Source organism: Propithecus coquereli, unplaced genomic scaffold, assembly GCF_000956105.1.
Source record: "Propithecus coquereli isolate 6110/MARCELLA unplaced genomic scaffold, Pcoq_1.0 Scaffold241, whole genome shotgun sequence".
Lineage (NCBI taxonomy): Eukaryota > Metazoa > Chordata > Mammalia > Primates > Indriidae > Propithecus > Propithecus coquereli.
The window spans coordinates 1,185,924-1,206,891 of NW_012147964.1; the positions used below are offsets into that span (position 1 = coordinate 1,185,924).

General features: G+C 61.2%; 4 protein-coding genes across 13 annotated transcripts in view; 2 read left to right on the forward strand and 2 right to left on the reverse strand.

Moving 5' to 3' along the window:
* RANBP3 (RAN binding protein 3) overlaps window positions 1-2,263 on the forward strand; it is a 55,443-nt gene extending 53,180 nt beyond the window's left edge. For all 9 annotated transcript variants that reach the window (XM_012646268.1, XM_012646269.1, XM_012646263.1 and 6 more), the window contains 3 exons: window positions 568-710; window positions 1,649-1,835; window positions 1,943-2,263. In XM_012646268.1, the coding sequence (XP_012501722.1) occupies window positions 568-710; window positions 1,649-1,835; window positions 1,943-1,986 (374 nt within the window). In that variant the 3' untranslated portion in view covers window positions 1,987-2,263. The remainder of the gene's footprint in view (window positions 1-567; window positions 711-1,648; window positions 1,836-1,942) is intronic.
* A 1,525-nt stretch (window positions 2,264-3,788) lies between these two features.
* Window positions 3,789-4,973, reverse strand: CAPS (calcyphosine). Of its 2 annotated transcripts, none has more exons than XM_012646183.1 (5): window positions 4,856-4,973; window positions 4,678-4,781; window positions 4,427-4,604; window positions 4,019-4,225; window positions 3,789-3,935 (listed from the first exon to the last, which is right to left on the reverse strand). In XM_012646183.1, exons 2-5 carry the CDS (start codon window positions 4,758-4,760, stop codon window positions 3,834-3,836), a joined length of 570 nt encoding a protein of 189 aa, XP_012501637.1. In that variant the 5' UTR covers window positions 4,761-4,781; window positions 4,856-4,973; the 3' UTR covers window positions 3,789-3,833. The 2 variants fall into 2 exon arrangements, with proteins under 2 accessions (XP_012501637.1, XP_012501638.1); XM_012646184.1 differs by having other exon boundaries at window positions 4,678-4,784; window positions 4,852-4,966.
* Window positions 4,974-8,892: 3,919 nt separating this feature from the next.
* VMAC (vimentin-type intermediate filament associated coiled-coil protein) lies at window positions 8,893-10,711 on the reverse strand. Its single transcript, XM_012646200.1, has 2 exons — window positions 10,521-10,711; window positions 8,893-9,299 (listed from the first exon to the last, which is right to left on the reverse strand). Exons 1-2 carry the CDS (start codon window positions 10,709-10,711, stop codon window positions 8,981-8,983), a joined length of 510 nt encoding a protein of 169 aa, XP_012501654.1. The 3' UTR covers window positions 8,893-8,980.
* A 1,122-nt stretch (window positions 10,712-11,833) lies between these two features.
* NDUFA11 (NADH dehydrogenase (ubiquinone) 1 alpha subcomplex, 11, 14.7kDa) lies at window positions 11,834-18,231 on the forward strand. The gene is made up of 4 exons (XM_012646179.1): window positions 11,834-11,995; window positions 16,103-16,195; window positions 16,461-16,583; window positions 18,060-18,231. The coding sequence occupies exons 1-4, from the start codon at window positions 11,899-11,901 to the stop codon at window positions 18,170-18,172; spliced, it is 426 nt and encodes a 141-aa protein (XP_012501633.1). The 5' UTR covers window positions 11,834-11,898; the 3' UTR covers window positions 18,173-18,231.
* The last annotated feature ends 2,737 nt before the right edge of the window (window positions 18,232-20,968 follow it).

Sequence of the window (20,968 nt, forward strand, 5' to 3'; positions counted from 1 at the left end):
ACACGCCAGAGAAACAGGGCTGTCCTGTCCCCCCCCCACCGCCCCACCGTGAGCTGCTGCCCTTGGTCTCCTGGCTCCCTCTCGAAGGAAGCTCTGAGCAGCGGCCTTATCCTTCCTCACTTTCAATGAAACCAGAGAACGGGCGCTGGCGTCCACCTGGCATGGGGATAGTCAGGAGGGCATTGACTGCTGTTGTGGCAAATGTCACACGCAGAACACACACATCACTAGTATGCAGCCCCCGCCTCTGGTGGCCACCTCGTGCTCCCATCTAACCCCTTCCCCGAGGACACCCCTGTTCTGGTGCCACCTGTGTGGACCAAACAAACCCTCCACGGCCTGGGTGTAGCCACTGGTCTGCATTACCAGCCTTTGTGGCCACTGCCCCACCGTGACCTTCAGGGTGTTAGGGCTGGGGGAGATGCAGCCCGCCCCAGGGAGCAGGGTGGTGCCAGGGCTGGCCCCAAGGCGGCAGGGTCATGGGCTTGTGCCCGGTGATGTTCTCGGAGCCGCTGTTCGGGAGGTGGGCGGGGCCGGGGCTGTAGCTCACGGGCTCTCCGGTTGCAGTGATGCGGACCCAGGGGAGCCTGCGGCTGATCCTCAACACCAAGCTGTGGGCTCAGATGCAGATCGACAAGGCCAGCGAGAAGGGCATCCGCATCACAGCCATGGACACCGAGGACCAGGGCGTGAAGGTCTTCCTGATCTCGGTGAGCCGCCCCAGGACGCCCCTGCACAGCCACTGGCCCCTAGGGGGACAGAGTGGCCCAGCACAGCTCCAGGAGGAGGGCAGCGCCCCTGTGAGCTGCCAGGAAGGGAGGCCGCATCCTGCGTCCCACCAGCTGCACAGAGGCTCCTTGGCACAGGGGGCGCCATGGGCAGCTCTGGGGGCACTGCTCTGGGTGTAGAGGTGGGGGGGGGCCTCCTGGTCCAGCCCTCAGCAAGCAAGGCGGGGTAGGGCTGGGGAGAGCCGGAGGGCCTGTCCCCAGAGCAAGTGGGCTGGGTTGGTGGAAGAGAGTCCACGGTGGCTTCCCCTAGCGAGACCCCCAGCGCCATGCAGGCAGCAGCGCAGGCACAGGCTCTGAGCCTCTGGGGGAAGCTGGTCGAGGAGCGCAGCGCTGGGGAAGGCTTACAGCCCAGGCTCGCCTTGGAGCTGGGGGGCTTCAGCCCACTGCGGGCAGGGCAGGGGTGCGGGGAACAGGGAACAGGCCTCGGTTGCTGCCGGGGACACAAGGCTGGGTTCCTCCCACTTGCTGTGGGCCCCTCTCCAGTGCCAGCCCCTGGGAGCTCAGATCCACACCACCGTGAGAAGCCGTGGGGGCTTGGCTGAGATGTGGTGAGGTGTTCAGGGCAAACGTGGGCAATCTCCTGTGTCCTGTGGAGGGATGACAGTCATGTCCACCAGCCCTGACCTCTGGGCCACAGGCCAGCACTGCTGTGCCTGACCCCCAGCCCCCTGGGATCGTCCCAGCCACCTGGGGGTTGGTGGCATCCTTCCGAGGGGGGCAGCAGGCCCAAGCCTTTGGTCTTCCCCTTGAGGCCTCATGGACACCTCTGAGCCTTGGGACCTGGCACTTGCGCTCCCGTCACAGGCCGGAGGGAAGAGGACTGGGGTCCCGGGGGCCTCACAGCCCCCTGCCTCCCCCAGGCCAGCTCCAAGGACACAGGCCAGCTGTACGCAGCCCTGCACCACCGCATCCTGGCCCTGCGCAGCCGCGTGGAGCAGGAACAGGAGGCCAAGGTGCCGGCCCCTGAGCCTGGGGCAGCCCCGTCCAACGAGGAGGACGACAGTGACGATGACGATGTTCTGGCTCCCTCAGGGGCGACTGGAGCAGGTGAGGCAGGTGATCCCTGCCCTGGGGGACTTAAGGGAACTGGTTTGGTCCCCACTAACTGCGGCTCCGTCCAGGGGAGCCGAGGGTAAGGCCACTGCTTCCCGCAGGTGCTGGCGACGAAGGAGACGGGCAGACGGCCGGGAGCACATAGCGGCCGGGCCGGCGCACCTCGGGCTGCTGCTTCGTCCAGCTGTCGGCCGCCCACCCCTCCCCACAGGCAGCGCCTAGGGGTCGGGAGCCACTCCCTGCTGGGTCGGCCACAGTCCGGATCCGCACGTCCTGTCGGAAAGCAGACCTGGGAACTGCCTGAATGTGGTTTGGGACACGAGACCTCATCATATTGATGAGCAAAACAAAAGAACATTTTTTCCCTCCCCTCCTTTGAATTGAAATGGCACATTAAGGCTTGTCACGGCTTCTCACTGGGACTGGAGACCTCGTTCCTTCATCCCTCGTGTCGCGAGCCTCTGGGTTCCGCCAGAGCCTCTGGCCTCGCCGCTGCCCATGCCCCACCCCGCTGCAGGTCCTGCCCCACCTGGGGCTCCCACCCTCCCGGGCAGCCCAGCACGGGGCCGCTCTCGGAAGCGTAAACACTGGGCCAGACGGACGTTCTGTCAACTGCTATCTTCACTTCCCGTTTCCCGTGCTCTGGTTGGGGGTTTATATTTTACAGATCTTTTTTTCTTTTTATTTTCAAAGGCTTTGTTTTTGGTTTCTTACAATAACATGCTCAGGAGCATTGAGCAGGCGCAGCTCCGTCGAGCTCCCTGTTCCCTCGGTGGTCCTAGCCTCTGAGGTGAGGGGTCAGGCTGCTGGGGGGACAGACCCCCACTTGTTTCCTGCCCAGGTTCCGCCAGACTGCGTCATGGGGTGCCGAGGGCTTGGGCACCCCCTGACTGGAAAAAGGTCCCTAGACCTGGCAGGGTCCCCCCACCCTCCTCTGCGTCCACATCATGTGGTTCACCTATCATCAGGCACCCAGGCGCAAACCTGCTTCCTGGTGTTGGCCATTCCCTCCCCAGCCTCAGACATCACTGTCCCCAAGACTCTCCGGGGCCAGGGACATCTGTGAGAGGCAGAGGAGGAACCTAGGCAGGCCTTGGCGGAGAGGGCAGGGGCTGGCCTCAGACAACAGGCCATCTGTCCTCCACGCACGCAGCACACACAGGAATGGTGCCCATGCCCACCTCAACTCCAGAGCGTGGCCAAGAGCCAGCCCCCCACCTCCTTCCCAGGGAGGCTGTGGAGGAGGTCCCCGTGCACAGGGCCTACTGGGGACTTAAAAGGGGACTGCCCAGCTCCACCCTCGAGGATGAAAAGAAGGCCAGTCCTGCAACTGTGCTGCCCACACCTCGGGTTGGCTGGAGCCCTCGCCCTCGGCCGGGTGGCTGCACTGGCCAGCACTGCCCAGCCCCCAGCGAGCCTGAGCCTGGGAGGACACCAGAGGCCCTCCCAAGAGGCCCGGTTACACTTCTCTGCTTTAAGCCTTAGCCAACTAGTGACAAGAAAGACCAGATAACGCCCATGTGTTTTGGAACATTTATGTAAGATTGTCATATGAAATGTATTTGGGAACTACATTAAACTTTTAACTAAAACCCTGGCCTCCCGCACGCCCTAGGGGCCTCAGGAGGCCGGAGGGCCTGGCCCCTGCTTCGTGCTCCACACCTGGGCAGGTGTCCACACTCTGCCTCCCAAGGCTGGCCCCCTCTGCACACACCCTCCCAGCCTAGGGACCCACAGGGAGGGGTGGGGGCACATCACCGGGGGCATCTGCAGGGCTGCGAGGCCTTGGGTCAGCAGAGTGTGGGCCGGGAGAGCCTTTCTCCCTGGGGTCCTGAGCCAGTGACCCTGTTCGAGCCGCTTCTGCAGCCTCAGTTTTCCCCCCCAGCCCTGTCACGGGGCTCTGCTCAGCTCAAAGCCCAGATGAGGAGGGTCCTGGCTCAGGTGTGGGGGAGGGGGTGTATGCCAGGGTGGCACAGCCCAGCCGTGTGCTGCTCACAGCCGCCAGGCACTGGTCACCATGGCAACGAACTCTTCATCCGTGTCCACGGAGGCGCTCACACCGCTGTAGTAGTCCTGAAATTCTGCCAGCGTGACCTGGGGATGCAGTAGGTTTTAGGGGGAACCCGAGGCCAGGGTGGGCTGCCTAGGGTGGAGGTGGGGCCCACGGGGCCACCCACCTGCCCGTCCTTCTCGGAGGAGTCGAAGTTGTCCAGGAAGCGGCGGAGCACCTCCTCCTCTGTCCACTCCCCACTCCGCACCTTGGGGTGGCCGCGGCCACTGTACACCCCCCGGAGGTCGTCCACCGTCACCACGCCATCCCCGCTGCGGTCCAGCTTGGCGAACGCAGCTGCAATGACCGCCTCCCGGGCCTGGGACATGGGGGGCTGGGGGGAGGTGGTGACTGGGGATGGAGGGTGGCAGGTCTCCCCACCCGCCCCCCACCCTCCAGACAGCACATGCAGAGCGCTGGGACTGTCACCCCTGAGTAGGCGCCTAGCAGCAGCTCTCAGGGATGGGTCCCTCTGTGTCACATCTTTGGACACCCCACACCCACAGGACACGACTGGGCCGTGGTGGGGCCTCACCCGCAGCGCCCGCAGGAACTCCTCCAGGTCCAGCGTCCCGCTGCCGTCGCGGTCCCAGCGCCTGCACACGCCCTCCGCCTCCGCCTCAGCCAGCGCCAGCCCCAGCTCAGCCAGGCCCCGCCGGAGCTCCCCTGCGTCCAGGCGTCTGTTCCCATCCCGGTCCAGGCGGCGGAAGAAACTGGAGGACCGGAGACGTGGTTGGACGATGACCGCGGGGGCTGGGGTTGGGGTGGTGCAAGGGGACAGCTCACCTGGCCAGGCCCTGAATGCCCGTGGCCCCTCGGGACAGGCACTGTGCCCGGAGCTGCTCCATGGTGGCGTCCACAGTATCCATGCTGGGTTGGGGCTCGGGCAGCTGCTGGGGGAGAGGTCGAGGTAAGACTCCTGCTCAGCCGGCCAGGCCCACCTTGGGGTCGGCCCCTCGCTCACCTGGCCTGCGTCTGTCCCGTATTCCTGCCTGCTGGGATGCCCAGTGTTAGTTGTGCGTCCTGCCTGCCGAGACTGTTGCTAAGGGACAGTGCTCTGGAGACGGGGAGGGCCCCAGCTGTAACTCTCACTGCGCCAGGGCCAGGCGGCAGGGCTGGGAGGGACAGGGTGGAGCTTACTCCCAGCCCTACAGTGTCCAGGCCTGGGACAGAGCCACGCCCAGGCAGGCAGGGAGGAGGGGCAGGCCACAGCCCTGCGGGAACTAAAGTGTCTTGGGTGGAGACAAGGCCTCGGGGGAGGCTCTGAGCCTGATTCCTCTGTGACCCAGGGCAGGTCCTGTCCCCTCTGTGGGCTTCATGGGTCAGCTCGGCCAAAGCCAGGGCCCACAGAATTGCTGAGCGATCAGAATTGAAAAGGACTCGAGGTGGCCCAGGTCCTGGGGCCCCAAGACCGCCTGCCCAGGCCCACGTCCAGTGGGAAGTCCTCAGAACCTTGGAGAACTGAGTCCAGGCACGGCAAGTCTGGAATTTTGGCGCTAACAGCGACAGGGCTGTTCCTGGCAGGCTTTAGGAGCCAGTCACAGTATTTTTGTCGTCGTGGGTCTTCAAGCATTGCTTGGGGGGCTCGTTCGTGACCAGTTGGGTGAGCCAGAGGCTGTGGCACCAAGCAGAGGAGCCGCCCTGACTCCCTGACATAAATCGTGAGGGACAAAGGCCACCTCACAGAAGGCCTTTGATAGAGGCTTTGGACTTAACGTCCAGCTGAGATGGTCGGGTTTCCCAGGACTTAAAACTGGGCCCTGTTTGGGAACCTGCCACCTGCATGGGACCCCCCTGGGGATCACCAGCGGCTTTTCAAAGCCAGGCGTGACATAGTACAGTCGTGTTGTTGGACGTCGCCTTTGTAGTTCAGAAAACAATCCGTAGATTACAAGCCGCCCAGTGCCGTGACTCCGACCAGGACTGGTGGAACACAGGCAGTTTTATGAGAAACCACAGTGACGTTTTACTGCCAAAATTCTGATGGCTCACTGCCGTCCAGAATTATTCAAGTAGGCAGAGAAATACTTCATTGTGTTTTTTTATGAGTGTTACAAGCATCCATTTTTTTTCCTATCGAAAAAATGTAAAATATAACCCCATTATTGTAGCTCTGTTTTGGCATCTCGTCACTTTTAAAAGAGTTAAGAATTTCAACAAGAACCTCCCCCAAAGTTGAAAGTGGCCCAGGCCCTCCGGACCTGGAGGGCCATTTCCCTTCACTTCTCCGGGCCTCACTTTGCACAACTGTAAAGTGGGCCAATGCCCTTGTCCAGAGGAGGCTGCAAAGATAAGACACAATCGCGTGTTTAGAGTGTCTGGCACGAGCTCCCCAGACCAGCGGTCTCCAAACTTTGTGACACCAGAGTCCAGTTTTATGGAAGACGGTTTTTCCACAGACCAGCGGGGGGTGGGGGCATGGTTTGGGGATGATTCAAGCACATGACATTTATTGTGCAGTCAAACCTCTCTGCTAACCATATCTGTATTTGCAGCTGCTCCCCAGCGCTAGCATCACCGCCTCAGCTCCACCTCGGATCATTAGGCGTTAGATTCTCATAAGGAGTGTGCAACCTGGATCCCTCGCAAGCGCAGTTTACAGTAGGGTTCGCGCTCCTATGAGAATCTTTTTTTTTTTTTTTTTTTTTGAGACAAAGTCTTGCTCTGTCACCTGGGCTAGAGTGCCGTGGCCTCAGCCTAGCTCACAGCAACCTCAAACTCCTGGGCTCAAGCAATCCTCCTGCCTCAGCCTCCTAAGTAGCTGGGACTATAGGCATGCACCACCACACTTAGCTAATTTTTCTCTTTTTAGTAGAGACAGGGTATTGCTCTTGCTCAGGCTGGTCTCAAACTCCTGAGCTCAAGCGATCCTCCCACCTCGGCCTCCCAGAGTCCTAGGATTACAGGCGTGAGCCACCATGCCCCACCAATCTAATGCCACTGCTGATGTGACAGGAGGCGGAGCTGAGGCAGTGATGCGAGCGATGGGGAGCAGCAGTGCATACAGATGAAGCTTCGCTCCCTCCACCACCGCTGTTCATCTCCTGCTGTGCGGCCCGGTTCCTAACAGGCCACGGACCAGTACTGGTCCGAAGCCTGGGGGTTAGGGACCACAGCCTAGACCATACCTTGTGTTTTGAGGCCCAGCAGGGCCCCAGCCTGGACCACCAACAACACAGAGAGCCACCCCTCCAGCCCCCTGCCAGGAAGAAAGGACGAAGACGACCAAGAAATCATCTGGTTTATTTTCAGGCACAGACAGGCCCCAACCTGCCACCCCTTTGTACAAACAGTGCCCCCTTACTCATCCAGAGGAGAAAATGGGGCCATTGTTTCTGCACTGAGGGGTCACTGTTGGATGCCAGGCATGCAGGCAGCGCCACCCTGAAGGCCGGGATGGCCACTGACCTTTCTGGGCTGCAACGGGCTCTGCCCCTCGGCGGTTCCAGTTCCTGGCGTGACAATTCCCTGAGTGAGGAGGCTGGGGAACAACTGCCCACCAGGCGGGGCATGGAAGGCACAAGGGTTCTTTCCCTGGTTTGACAACAAGCAAAGCTCCCTGATGTCCAGGGCCAACGACAGTGTAGAAAAAAGGAGTTAAAAAATAGATCCTCGGCCAGGCACGGTGGTGGCTCACACCTGTAATCCCAGCACTCTGGGAGGCCAAGGCGGGTGGATCGCTCAAGGTCAGGAGTTCGAGACCAGCCTGACCAAGAGCGAGACCCTATCTCTACTAAAAAATAGAAGAAATGATCTGGACAACTAAAAATATATATATAGAAAAAATTGGCTGGGCATGGTGGTGCATGCCTGTAGTCCCAGCTACTCGGGAGGCCGAGGCAGTAGGATTGCCTGAGCCCAGGAGTTTGAGGTTGCTGTAAGCTAGGCTGACGCCATGGTACTCTAGCCCGGGCAACACCAACAAAGTGAAACCTTTTCTAAAAAAAAAAAAAAAATAGATTCTCTAGATTGTATAAAAATGAGATACCTGCTTGCTACAAAAGCTAGGCCCGGGGGCGGGGAGCCTCGTCAGATGTGCTGGGGGCCCCTGGTTCCCTTCAGGGCCCACAGACCCATCCTATTCCTGCAGGGGCTCCTCGAGTGTGTCAGGCACTGGTGACAAACAGGGAACAAGACCGACAAAAATCCCTGCCCTCACAGAGCTTACACTCTGACGGTAAGATGGTAAGAGGTTCCGTAAAGAAAATAAAATGGGGTGGATGGCAGGGGTGGGGAGGGAGGAGGGCCTCTCTGAGAAGATGACATCTGAGCAAAAACCTGGGTGACAAGGAACAGTCGTGAGGATGTGGGGGAAGAGCATTCTGTAATAGGCAGAGGGAACAGCCAGTGCAAAGGCCCTGAGGCAGGACGGACCCATCAGGAAACGCCATCAGGGGTGCATGCGTTCTCCTGGGCAGGCTGGTTGTCTCACCTGCCTGCTCTTCCTTCTGGATTAAAGGCTGAGGGAAAGGCAGAGTTAGGGGAAAGAGATCTAGGATTAAAAATCTGTCTTTATCTAACCAATGTAAAATGGCACGAGGTTGGAGGCTCCCCAGTCTAGTCTGGGGATACAGACGTAAGGAAAAGCTTCATCCCTGAGACGGGGCTGCTTCAGGGGAAATACGAAAAAGGCAAGAACAACTGAAAAATTGTGGATACCATCTGCCTCCACCAGAGCCAGGGCGGGGTGGGGGTGGTGTCTCAAACTCGGATGCTTCAGGGGCCAGAGAGATAACCTAAGAGAAGCCAGGGACCAGTTGAAACTCACCCCGGCTCAAGGAGTACCCTAGACTCAGATTCAAGCAAGCATGCCCCATCTTGCCAGAAAGCCAGATTTTTGTACAAGCATTGCCAGCTTTTCAACAAGGATGATTGATTGGAACTTAAAAAAAAAAAAAAAAAATTCTGTCTGGGTTAAACATCTGCATTTGGCCTGTGGGCCTGTTTGAAAACTTTGACTTTTCAGTTTGTTTTGATGCTTAGACAGGATTATGCCTCTGCCACAGCGTCCTCTCCAGAACACTGGTGACCCCTGAAGACACCCACAGCAGTGGCCTTCTGTCTCCATTCTGGAATCTGTGCTCTGGGCTCACACTGTGGTCCCAAACACTGCAGGCTGGAGCTGGTCCCTGTCCCCCTCCTCCCCAGTGCTGTTGGCAAGGGGTGGACCAGGCCCACCGGGGAGTGGGTGGCTGGGGTCATTGGACGGCAGGGGTCCCAGGCGCTCAGCCTCAGCCAGGGCAGCCAGCAGCCTGGCCAGGGGCAGCCGGCAGTGACAGATGTCCTGCAGCAGCTCGGCCCGGGGCTGCAACTGCCTGATGAGTTCATCCCTCTGGTGCACAGCGGCCTGCAGGGTGTGGACAGTAGCCTCGGAGGTCAGCAGCTGCTCCCGGAGAGTGGTAATCTCGCTGGCAAGAAGGCAAGACGGGGTTGTTACAGTCCTGGGGATCAGGGGGTCTGATCCTCCCAGCTCCTGACTCTCCTGAGGCTCCCCGTGACCTCTGGGATAAAGTCCATACTCCTTGCCACTGCCTCGGGATCTTCCCTCATTATTGGATTCAATGTTTGTATCTCCCCTAAATTCATGTTGAAGCCCTAACCCCCAGTGGGAAGGTATTTGGAGATGAGGCCTTTGGGAGGTACTTAAGGTTAGATGAGGTCATCAGGGTGGGGCTGCCACAATGGGATTAGTGCCCTTATAAGAAGAGATACCAAAGAACTTGCTGGCTCTGCCGTGTGAGGACACAGTGAGAAGGTGGCAGCCCCCAAGCCATGAAGAGAGCCCCTCAGCATAACCTGACCATGCTGGTACCCTGCTCCCAGATTTCAGCCTCCACAACTGTAGGAAATAAATCTCTATTGTTTAAGCCACCCATTTTATAGTATTTTGTTATAGCAGCCAGAGCCAAGACAGCCCTCATCACTCCCCCTCATTCTTCCTGTGGTTCCCTTTACCCCAACGTCTTTTCCCATTTGTTATTCCTCCTCCAGCAAGCCTTCCCTTTGGGACCCCTCAGGTCCCTGTGTGCCCCTCCCTCAAAGCCCTTCACTACCCATGTTGTAACCACCCCATGATGTGTGTCTCCCACTGGACTGTGAACTCCCTGTGGGTAGGGCTGTGTAGGTCTTACCAATGTGCTGCGATACCGGCAGTGTCTGGCACAAAGTAGATGCTCCGTAAAGATGAATGGATGCATCCTATTAGCTCTGAATTAATGATTTCCCGCCTGGGCCCAGCTCCTCCCTCCTCTCTGGGTACTTGTCTCATCCCTTTCAATCCTCAGCTGCCAGAGGGACTCTTCAAAAATGGTGATATGATCCCATCCTCCCCTGCTGTGGCTCCCAATGCATACGACAGGTAGTGGTCCCTGCACCACTCAGTACCAGCTGATTCTGCCTGTGGGACAGTGGGCCGTTTGAAGTTAGAGATCCACACTTGTGTCACATCTCTCAACTTTACATACTGATGACTAATCAGAGTTTTCTGCTATTTTTTTTTTCAATCCCACCAGCAGACCAACTTCCGCATGGATGCACACGGTTCCCCCTGCCCTTGCTCGCTTTCCAATCTCGGCTCTGCCTCCGCCCACCTCCTCGGAGAAGTCCGCCTGGCCGGCCCCGGGCCTCACCGGTCCTTGGCGCGGCCCAGCTCGTCCAGCGCGGCGCGCAGCAGCTGGTCATGGCGGGCCAGGCGCTCGGCCTGTGCGTGCACCGTGCGCTCCGCCACGTCCAGCCGCGCCTCCAGCTCCGCCGCGCGCCGGTGCACGGCCGCCAGATGTGCGTTCGCCTCCCGGATTTGCAGGGCGGGAGGCGCCGACATGGCCCCAGACGTGGTCCAGGCCCGGCCACGCCCCCGGGCCACCCGGAACCAACACAGGCCCCGCCCCCGGCTGGGCCCCGCCCCTCAGGACCTCGCCGGCTGGACTCCGCCCCCAGGGCCGACTCGTGCTCTCCTCCAACCCGAACACCCTCGCTGGTTCCGACATCTTGAAACTCCGCCCCTGAGCCCGGTCTGACTCCAAGATTGGCCAAAGTCTTGACAGACCACGCCCCCATGTCTTCCAGTGGCTCGCCCAGCTCAGGCTCTGGAAATAAGATTGGTCACACCTTCGAGACAGGCCCCGCCCTCCTTAAACCAAACACCATGATTGGTCCGGATCCCACAGAACAACAAGCCTGACCACGCCCCCGAACCGGCTGCCTGTCACAGGCAGCCTCGGGCACGGCCACGCTCCTTAGACACTCGTACAGCTCCGGATTGGTCAAATCTCTTTCAGGTTATGCCTCCGGTACTGGCCATGCCCCCAAGCCAAGAGCATGCGTACTTCAGCCGTCCCAGGGCTTGGACAAGCCGCAGATTGGACGTAGGCCATGTCCCGCTGAGATCCTACCACTGGGATTGGTCACGTTCCTGATAAGCCCCGCCCCCGGACCTGGCCACGCCCCAAAATAGTCACACGCGGTTCAGACTCTGGTTTGAAGACTAGCTACAGGGCATGACCACGCCCCATACAGATTATGGCGCTGGGAGTGGCCCCGTCCCCGCCATGCCCCGCCCCATAATAACGTCTCGCTCCTATCAAGTGGGGCTCCTGTTTCGCGCCCTAGCCTGGGCCTGCATGTGGGTCTAGCACCTGTCACAGTCTGGCTGCTCGATAAGGCCCCACCTGCGGTAGTCAAACCATCCCTAACCTAGGACCCCCTGAGCTGGGACTAGCGAAACCTGTCTTCACTAATCGCGGTCCGCCTCAGATTCCCCCTCGGGGAGTCGGCCTGGGGGTGTGGCACACGTGCTGCTGTCTTATGGCAAACGCGCCCCGGCGCGTGCGCACAACACGTGTCCGTATCCGCGGCGCTCAATAAAGTTGCGCGCTTGTTGCCGGCCCGTCAGCCCGGGAGGCTGCGCGCGCCGCCCCGGAAGCCTCGCGAGAGCCAGCGGCAGCTGCCCTTGGGCGCGTGGAGCTGGTGGGGTCCGCTGTGCGGTTCCCGGGCTAGCGGTGAGCTACCATGGCGCAGAGGCTCCTTCGTCAGTACTGGGACATCCCCGACGGCACCGACTGCCACCGCAAAGTCTACGCCAGCGCCAGTATCGGCGGCGCCACCGGTGAGCGCCGGCCGGGCCCCGAGGGTGGAGGGCGGAGGGCTCAGGGAGGTCATAGGATCGCTGGGGGCTGTCTGAGTGGGTCATGGGGGGCTGGGAATCTCGCGGGGTGACACGTGGTCATCATCGGGGTGTCGGGCAGCCATGGGGGGCTCCTGTGTGAGACGTGTTGTGGGGGAGTCCAGCGGGTTGGGGGGCACAGGGAGGTCGGGTTGCATGTGACGAGCTGGTCACTGGGTTCGTCAGGAGCGGCCCCTGGGTGCTGGGATCTGGGATGGAGGCGTGAAGGGATTATTGGTGAAGCCGGCACTTTGGGAGGCCGAGGGGGAAGGATTCCTTGAGGCCAGGAGTTCGAGACCAGCCTGGGCAACATAGTGAGACCCCCCCATCTCTGCAAAAGATAAAAAAATTGGGCAGACGTGGTGGCGCCCATCTGTAGTCTCAGCTGCTGGGGAGGCTGAGGCAGGAGGATCTCTTGAGCCCAGGAGTTGGAGGCTGCAGTGAGCTATGATCGTGCCACTGCACTGTAGCCCTGGTGACAGGGGAAGCTGTGGAGCTGACAGGGCCATTAGCGGAGTTGAAGGAGCTAGACGTCATGAGACTTGCCAACGGGGTAACTTTGAGATTGAGGGGGTCATTGGTCATTATTGGGACGCCTGAGGGGGTACAGAAGCCTGAGAAAGTTTTGGGGTAGATTGAGGTCTTTCTAGGATCAAAGTGCGAGTGGTCAGGGACATCTGACACTTTTATTGGGGCCACGAGAGGGGTGCTATAAGGGTGGCCTTGTAGGGTCATGAGGGGACCCACAACCCTGGCATCCCCCTGTAAGGGAGACCCCAGACTCTTGCCCTTTCCAGCCTGAGCATTTCACAGACATGGTCTCCTTTAATTCTCAGTCTCCCTGAGAAGTAGATGTGATGGTTTGGGTCGCTTCCATCTCCCCAGCTTCCGAAACAGGGTCTGGCAAAAGTTGAGTCTCCGTTGGGAGGCATTTGGATTGGGGTACACAGACCACTCTTAAATCTCCATTTCTCAGAGGTGGGAACTTAAGGCGGGAGAAGTATATTCACTGCCCCAGAGTCATTTGAAGCTGGGCTGCAAATCCAAGTCTGCTGACCTGCCCCTAGAGGTCTCTGGGGCAAAGAATGTTCCCACAGGGTCCCTTACGGAATGTATCCAGGAGAAAGGGCTGAAGGGGGGGTCCCAGGGAATGGGTGTATGTGGAGTCGGCTTGAATGGGGAGTTGTTGGGAAGGTCTCAGGTGTGTGTTGGGGTCCAACAGGTCTGTGGGGAGCACTTTTAGAGCCTCGGGGGGCTGCGCAGGGTTGAGGGGCATTTCTCTAGGGGGAAGTTATTCTGGCTGATTCTTAAAGGGAGACATTGACATTAGGGAATAGCTGGCAGAACTTTTTAGGGGGTCATGGTCCTATTTCAGGGGCAGTTAAAGCAAGAGGAAATCACCTGAGGTGCACGCAGGGCCTCCAGGGCAGTTTTGAACGGTGGATGGTCTAGGGCTGTGGTCCCCAATCCCAGGGCCAACTGTCTTCCATGAAACAGGTCCATAGTGCCAAAAAGCTTGGGGACCGCTGGTTTAGGGGCTTTTGAAACTGAGAAAGCCGTGACTGTTGGCGTTTGTGAGGGAGACCGTGTGCGTGTACTCATGCATGAACACAGCACAGGCACGGGCTGAGGTCTCCGGAGGCCACCAAGACTGAGCTTGTCTCAGGATGGGGTCCCCGGGGAGCTGGCTGGAGGCTCTTGGAGGGGCTGGGGTGGGAACCTTTGACAGAGGTGCCATGTTGGGGAGTCTCAGAGGGCTCCAGATTTGGGGGTGGTCAGGGGCTTCTGTGAGCTCTGCAGTGTGCCCCAGGGGTCTTCCAGGGCGACACTTTGTGCCTGTGTTGCTCACAGTCCACGAATTTCCCACTGGTCGACTCCACTCAGCGAACAGGACTTGGCCTGAACGTGCTTCTGGGTCCTCCGCTTGCCACCCCACCGCCCTTCATTCGGGCCTCTCCTCCTCCTCATCTGAGGGAGATAACTGGCTTCTTGTGTGGCTTCCTTGAGGTGGGGACCCTGGACAGCAGGAAGACTGTGCTCAGCAGAGCCCACCACCTTGCGGGCATGCAATAACTGGGAATGAATGAGTGAATGAATGAATGAATGAATGGAGGAGGCATCTTGTGGGCACACGGTAACTGAGTGAATGAATGAATGAGGCGCCTTGTGGGCAAACAGTAACTTTGTGAATGAATGAATGAGTGAACCAGTGAGGCACTTTGTGGGTACATAGTAACTGAACGAGTGAATGGCAGTAACTGAATGAATGAATGAATGAATGCACGCACATGGTGTCTGGAGGGTCACTGTGGGAGGCTCAGAGGGAGCTGGCAGTAGGGGAGCGGGGGGGCCTCTTGGAGGATGTTGGGGGGCTCCTGAAGGGATGGGTTGTGGGGGGGTTACCGTCTTGGATGGCTGCTGGGGGGAGAGTCAGGGAGGGGGAGTCCTTGGCCACTATGGGGTAATAAGAGGGTCCCAAGTCGTCCGCTCCCAGTTCAAGGTTTGGAGGGGACGTGGGGGTGGGGTCACTGCTGTATCAGGGTGGTCCATGAGCTGGGGGATTCTCGGCCAGGATCGCTGGTGTATGGGGGTGGGATCGATAAGTTTTTCCCCAGTGGTCATTCCATGACGGGATTCAGAGCTATCACTGAGTCTGACCCCACACCGGGACCTAGGATCCCCGCTCAGAAAGGTGGATGGAGCCAAGTGCCAGGTCTGGGGACTGGAGCAGGGATGGGGCTGCCACAAAGACCTGCAAAGCGACTTTCTTCCTGACACCCCTGGGCCTTGGTTTCCCCAAGTGTGCAGGGAGGGAGCAGTCTTGGCACTCCGCAGTGTTGCTCTGAAGATTAACCCACGGCCAGATGTAAAAAGTCCCGCCAGCAGCTCTTGTTGGGCAGAGCCAGTGTGAGCTGGATCAGAGCTGGGGCCGGGGGTGGGAGGGAGGCACTGCCACGCCCAGGAGGTCCCGGACATCTTGTGAAGCTCGGGGACTAGGGCAGAGCATGGGCTTTGGCCAGACCCGCCTGGCTTCCAGGCTAGCTGTGCTGGGTGACCTCTCTGAGGTCTCCTGGGGCCCTAAGGAGGAGGAGGGACAAGGGCTACCCTTGTCACCTATCCATGGCAGTCTGTTCTGTCTGGGATGGGCTGGCGTCAGGAGCTCGCTGCCAACAGCCGGGCCGAGTTGGGGTCTGTAGGGAGAGGGACGGTGCTTGTCTGCCCTGAACCGTGTCAGCCGGAGGATGCAGGGAGCCCCAGCTTGGGCCAGCATTAGGCCGCCCATCCATTATTGGGGGGCTGGTGAAGCCAGGGGGCCAGGGGAAGCAGTGGGGAGGCCACTCAAGGACCTGCCCGGCCTCTCCCGGCGCACAGCAGGCCCGGTGGACCAGGATGGATTTCCGTCCTCACCATCCATCTGGCACTGGGTCCCAGGCCCCGCCCCTGCCCACGTCCCTCATGCTACGAAGCCAGTGTCAGGGGCAGGGCTGCTGGGCAGAGTGGCCAAGTGGGTGTGGGCGGCAGCCAAGCAGCCAGGTGTGCGGGACGGGCCCGGGCTGAGCTGCCCGCACAGAGGGGGCTCAGGAGTGGCAGGAGGAGGCGTCACCAGCCTGGGGCACAGCCAGGGAGGGAAGCAGCGCCTCTGCCAAGGGGGATTAGGCTACGGGGCCCTGGGCCCCTCAGGAGAATGGAGTCTTTGATGGGAGCTGGGCCCCGGGTGCCAGGGCCTGTGGGTGGCACCACCAGGTCACGGACAGTCCTTCACCTGAGGGCCAGCGCGGGTGACAGGGACCTGGCAGGCGATCTGCAGGCGCGGGCACCGGGCAAGCTGAAACTGTGTCTCCAAGCAAGGCAGGGACTGCTGGGGATGAGGGGGGACGTCAGGAGCTTCCCTGGCTTTGGAGGAGCCCCCCCCTCCCGTTTGACATCCAGCTCTGCCACCCAGCAGCTGGGGGCTCTGGGCGAAGGGGGTGTGACGACCAGGGAGAGAGCGCCCCGCGAGGGCTCAGCCGGCTCAGGGTCTGAGCAGCCTCTGTCCCCTCTGTCTCGCAGGCCTGGCGGTCTCTGCCTACAGCCTCTCGCTCTGGCCCACGGACACCATCCTCGAGGGAGTGGCCAAGGCCGGGCGGTACACGTTCACTGCAGGTGAGCCGGCGGGGCAGGCCAGCTGGGGGCTCTGCTGGCACCATCCCGGCCCTCAGGGCACGTTCCATGGCTCCCGGCCAGTGTCCACAGTCTAAGCCACCAGGGAGAGTCAGATGTTCCTTTTTCAGGGACACGTGCCAGGCTGGGAGTGGTCCCAGGAGACCAGCTGCAGGGCCCGGAGGGCAGGATGCTCGGGCGGGGCATCCATCTCTATCCAGACTGGAGGCTTCTGGCAGTGACCCCTGACTCCGCCTCTGCCCCACAGCCATGATCGGAGCCATGTTTGGCCTCACCTCCTGCGTCAGCGCCCAGGTCCGCGAGAAGCCCGACGACCCCCTGAACTACTTCATCGGAGGCTGTGCCGGAGGCCTGACCCTGGGAGCGCGCAGTGAGTGGGCGCCCCAGCCCCGCCTCCTCCCACTGGCCCTCCGCCCTCTCTGTTCCATCCCAGCAAGGAGCCAAGCAGGGCCCGGGCGCATGGGACGCTGCCCTCGTTAGCACCAGGGCTCCCTTTGGCACTCAGCATAGCCCACCAGGCCCTGCACGACCTGCCCCGTCCCCTTCCCACCCTCCGCTCCTCCCTCCCTCCCTCCTGGTCACTCTGCTCCAGCCACACGGGCCTCCTCACTGTGCCTCCAACACACCAGGCACCGTCCTGCCTGAGGGCCTTTGCACGTGCTGTTCCCTCTGCCTGGAGCTCTCTTCCCCCAGATGTCAGTATGGCCTCGCTGTCCCAAGCACTCTGTATGATCCAGTCCCCCTCCCCACCACTGCCCTCTCCACTTCTCTCTGTCATGCCTTGTCAGGTCTCCGCCCAGGTCTTGCCTGGGGGTACAGAGAGGAGGTGCTGGTCGTTGCACCCCTGTCTGTCTGGCGGCACGCAGGGCCTTTCAGGGGAGCTGCTCTCACAACCCCCACTTTACAGATCGGGAACTGAGGCTCAGGGAGGGACTTGGGTGGCCCACCCAGGAGCAAGTGGCTTTCTCTGCAGCCAGCAGAGGGGGCAGTCCTGGAGGGAGCTGGGGCCACTTTGGCACAGGGGAGCCCATCTGGCTCAGGGGGCAGTTCCCCGTGGGCGCAGGCTCCCTGCTCACTGCTGCCTGCATCCCTGGTCCACTGAGACTCGTGCCCTCGGAGCCTGGGGGCCAGCAGGAGGAGTCCCGCCTATCGCCCACACTGGCCTGGCGTGTCGCGAGTACTCCATCGCAGATTGCAGCCAGGCAGAGAGGGCGGGCGCCCGGGCGGAGGCCCCATCCCTCTGCCTCTGCATCAAGACCTTGGGATGCCCCGGCCGTGCCCGGCTCCCACCCAGAACTGGCTGCAGGTTGGAGGCAGTTTGAGGTCTGGGCTTGACACGCAGCCTGGCTCTGGCTGGGAAGGGCCCCGGCCCTGTCTGCAATGGGTGTGAGACCCTGCGTGTCCTGGTGGATGGGACATGCCTCCTTCCTCCTTCGGCCCCAGGGCTCCAGGGCAGGAAAGCCGAGCAAGTGGGGGCAGCTCTGTGTCGCTGCTTCACAGAGCACGGGCAGGTGTGTGGCCGGGCCCTGGCACCCACCTTTCCCGAGCCCAGAGCCAAGGACAGTACGGAGTCCCTCTCACCTCAGGGGTGGTCAGTGTGTGGCCAGAGAGAGGAGCCCACAGCCTGGCCTCCTGCTGCACAGGGACCAGGGCTCAGGCCTCTGTGCCTCGGTTTCCCCATTTCCAGAGTCTAGTGCCCGTCCTGCATTTGTTGGAGGATTGAGTAACTTACTCCCTGAAGTAAAGGGGACGTCCTCTTGGGGTTCTCAGTGCAGCTCCCAGGGTGGCCGCCAGCCGGGGTGTGGAGCCCCCCTCCCCACCTGACATCCTGTCCCCACTCTCGCAGCTCACAACTACGGGATCGGCGCCACCGCCTGCGTGTACATGGGCACAGTGGCCGCCCTGGTCAAGATGGGCCAACTGGAGGGCTGGGAGCTGTTTGCGAAACCCAAGGTGTGAGCCCGCCGTCTGCCAGGGCCTCGGCGGGTCCAGATGTATCTAGAAATAAACTGCGTGTATACGTGTGTGAGTGTCCCGGAGGACTTGGAGGCAGGGACACGCCAGCCGGCTAGGGAGGTGTGGGGGGCTCAGGGTGGATCAGGGAGGGAATGAGGAAGGGAGATAAGATAAGGTCCCACACGCGCCTGCCTGCCGCCTGGCCAAGGGCACCAGCCTGGCCCTGCCGAGCCGGGAGTGTGGCCGGCTGGGGCCAGAGACAGCCCAGGAGGGGCGCTTAGGCGGGATGCACCCTGGTCACAGCGCTGCGCCAGTTCCCGGGGCAGGGAGGGGCCTGCAAGTGGCCGCCAGTGATGGAAACTGCGCCCCACCACCCACAGCCCCTCCCTCAGCTCCGGCCACGGTCCCTCTGCAGGTCACTACCGTCCCCTCTCTGGGCCTGCCCCCAAAGCCAACAGCATGTGGAAAACACGCCCCGGCGGCATCTCCAGGTTCCTGGGCATTGGAGCGGAGAGCCCTGGACACGCCGGCCCAGGAGCCTCGTCCCCATCCGGCGTGGTCCCAGGGCGGAGCGGGACAGGACCCGCTGTGATCCGTGCCTGGCGCCCGTCAGGCCCGCGGTTTAGGCAGCCCCGGAATGCCAGCGCTGCCCGGGGCTCTTTCCAGAACTGGCTCTGTGCATCCTGGCAGCGAGAGCCTGGCGCGTGCCCACATGCCAGGGCGACAGGCCGGAAATCAGGGCAGCACGGGCCCCACCCAAGGGAGCACAGCTGCAGCCCTCCTGTCCCCTCACCTGTGTCTGTCCTGCCCTTCCCTCCCTCCTCTCGAGCCCGCCCCTGGCACCTAGACGTGGTCAAGCACCAGACCCCGCTTTCAGCCTCACTTTGCCTCTCGTCCACCCAGAGTGACACCCAGCCAGTTGTTGAGCGGCTAGACGTGACCGTGAACAGAGCCTGGAGCGAGGCCGCGCTGCCGGCGGGCCCCCCTTTGTTTTTCTCGCTCCTGTGCAGCGAGTCCAGGTCCTTCCTCAGCCCTTGCCCCCACCCACCCACCACAAAGTGGGCCCAGGCACCGGCTCGGGGTCACGTCCAGGGCTGCCTGCCTGAGCCTGGGCTTGAGGCTCCCTGAGGAGGGACAGGGACCCCTGTCTCAGGCTGGGGGTGGGGCTGGAAGCCCACCCAAGCCCTGACACAGCTTTGGATGAAGGGAAGGCTCCGGGTTCGCACCCAGCACTTGGTCTCTTCCCTGCGCCGTGTCCTCGGGCGACACCAGCATCAGAGCCTCCGCTTTCCCACCTGGCATGGGAGTAACATCCCCCACAAGCCCCCAGACATTCCGTGAAGGAGGAGGATTCTACCCCCCGCAGGTGCCCTGTCTGCTCTGGAGCCCGCTGGCTCCTGCACCCACCGGCTGTGTCCCCTCCGTGGCCGGCAGGGGGCACCGCCCATCTGGCTCAGCCGGGCGTGGGCGGTTTTGTGGGGGCCACGGAGGAGTCCGATTCTGTCCCTCCTGCCACTGCAGGCCACTGTCTGTCTTCTCACCTCCTTTCCTTCCGCTCCATCCCGTGCGAGACAGCCAGGAGGTGAAAGTTTCCAAAAGAGGGCAGCACAGCCCGTATCCCCAGCCTGGGACAGCCTGAGGGCTGGAAGGGAAGGGACCTGTCCAGGGCCCCACAGCAGTTGCCCTTGGCCCTGTACCACTGCGGCTTCTAGAACCAGGTCTGCCCAGGCCTCTGCCTCCTGCAAGCCCAACCCCCAGGCCAGCTCTCACAGCTCCTTTCACAGATGGGCACACCAAGGCCAGGGAGGGGAGGAGGGAAATTCAAAGCCAGCAAGCCCCCTCCTGCCTTCCAGCCTCAGTTTACCAGCTACGTTCAGGAGAGCCCGTGGCTCAGACTAGGGGCTGTGCTCGCCGCCCACCCAGCCCATCTGGGCCGGCCGCCAGTGTTGGAGCCTGCCAGGCCCCCCGCCTGCAGCCCAGGCCCCCCAGAGTGGGACAGGAGGGGGTGGCTGCTCGCTGGGCTCCAGGGAGCCCCAAACTCGGGCCCCCTTGCCCATAAACATTTACTAGGCTGTGAGGGGCTGACGTCACTCCCGCCCCACACGCGGGCCCCCTCAGGCAGGGCGCAGTCCCGAACATCCACCTCTGCCCAGCAGCCCCCTGTGGGACAGGGGAAGACCCTTCTGGAATTTGCCTGGAGCTTGATGTAGCTGCTCCCAGCCTCAAGCGGTCAGGGCTGGAACAGAGGGGGAACAGGGCCTCCCTGGGGCGGGAGGGAGGGCTTCCTGGAGGAGGCAGTGACATGGAAGGGAGGGCTGTGCCTAAGGGGAAGGGCTCCAGGGCAGAGGACTCAGCAAGAAGCTCGGGTGTGGGGAGAGGGCAGGTGTCTGGGGGCCGTGGGGCACACATTCCCCAAGAAACCCAGCCCTGGAGACATGTCCCCTCGGAGACAAGGCTGCAGGAAGGCAGGCCCTATCCCTGTAGGGTCTCCACACTCTTTGCGAGCCAAGACAGCGTTTTAAGCAAGACAAAAAGGAGGGAAGCAACCACTGAGCCCTTTCCACCTGCCAGGCTGGCCAGGTTGTCATTACTGACTCGCCTGCCTGAGCTGTGTTAGGTGCACTAGTCCTGTCCTGCAGGTGGGGAAACTGAGGCCCGGGGAGGCGACTTCCCAGGCCCTGGCACAGAGCAGACACTAAAGGAAGCGTTACTTCTCTCGCTATCATTAGCTGTTGTTTGGAAACAACATGTCCATTGTTCTTTGAAAGACTTTCCAAGTGGTCTTTTTTTTTTTTTTTT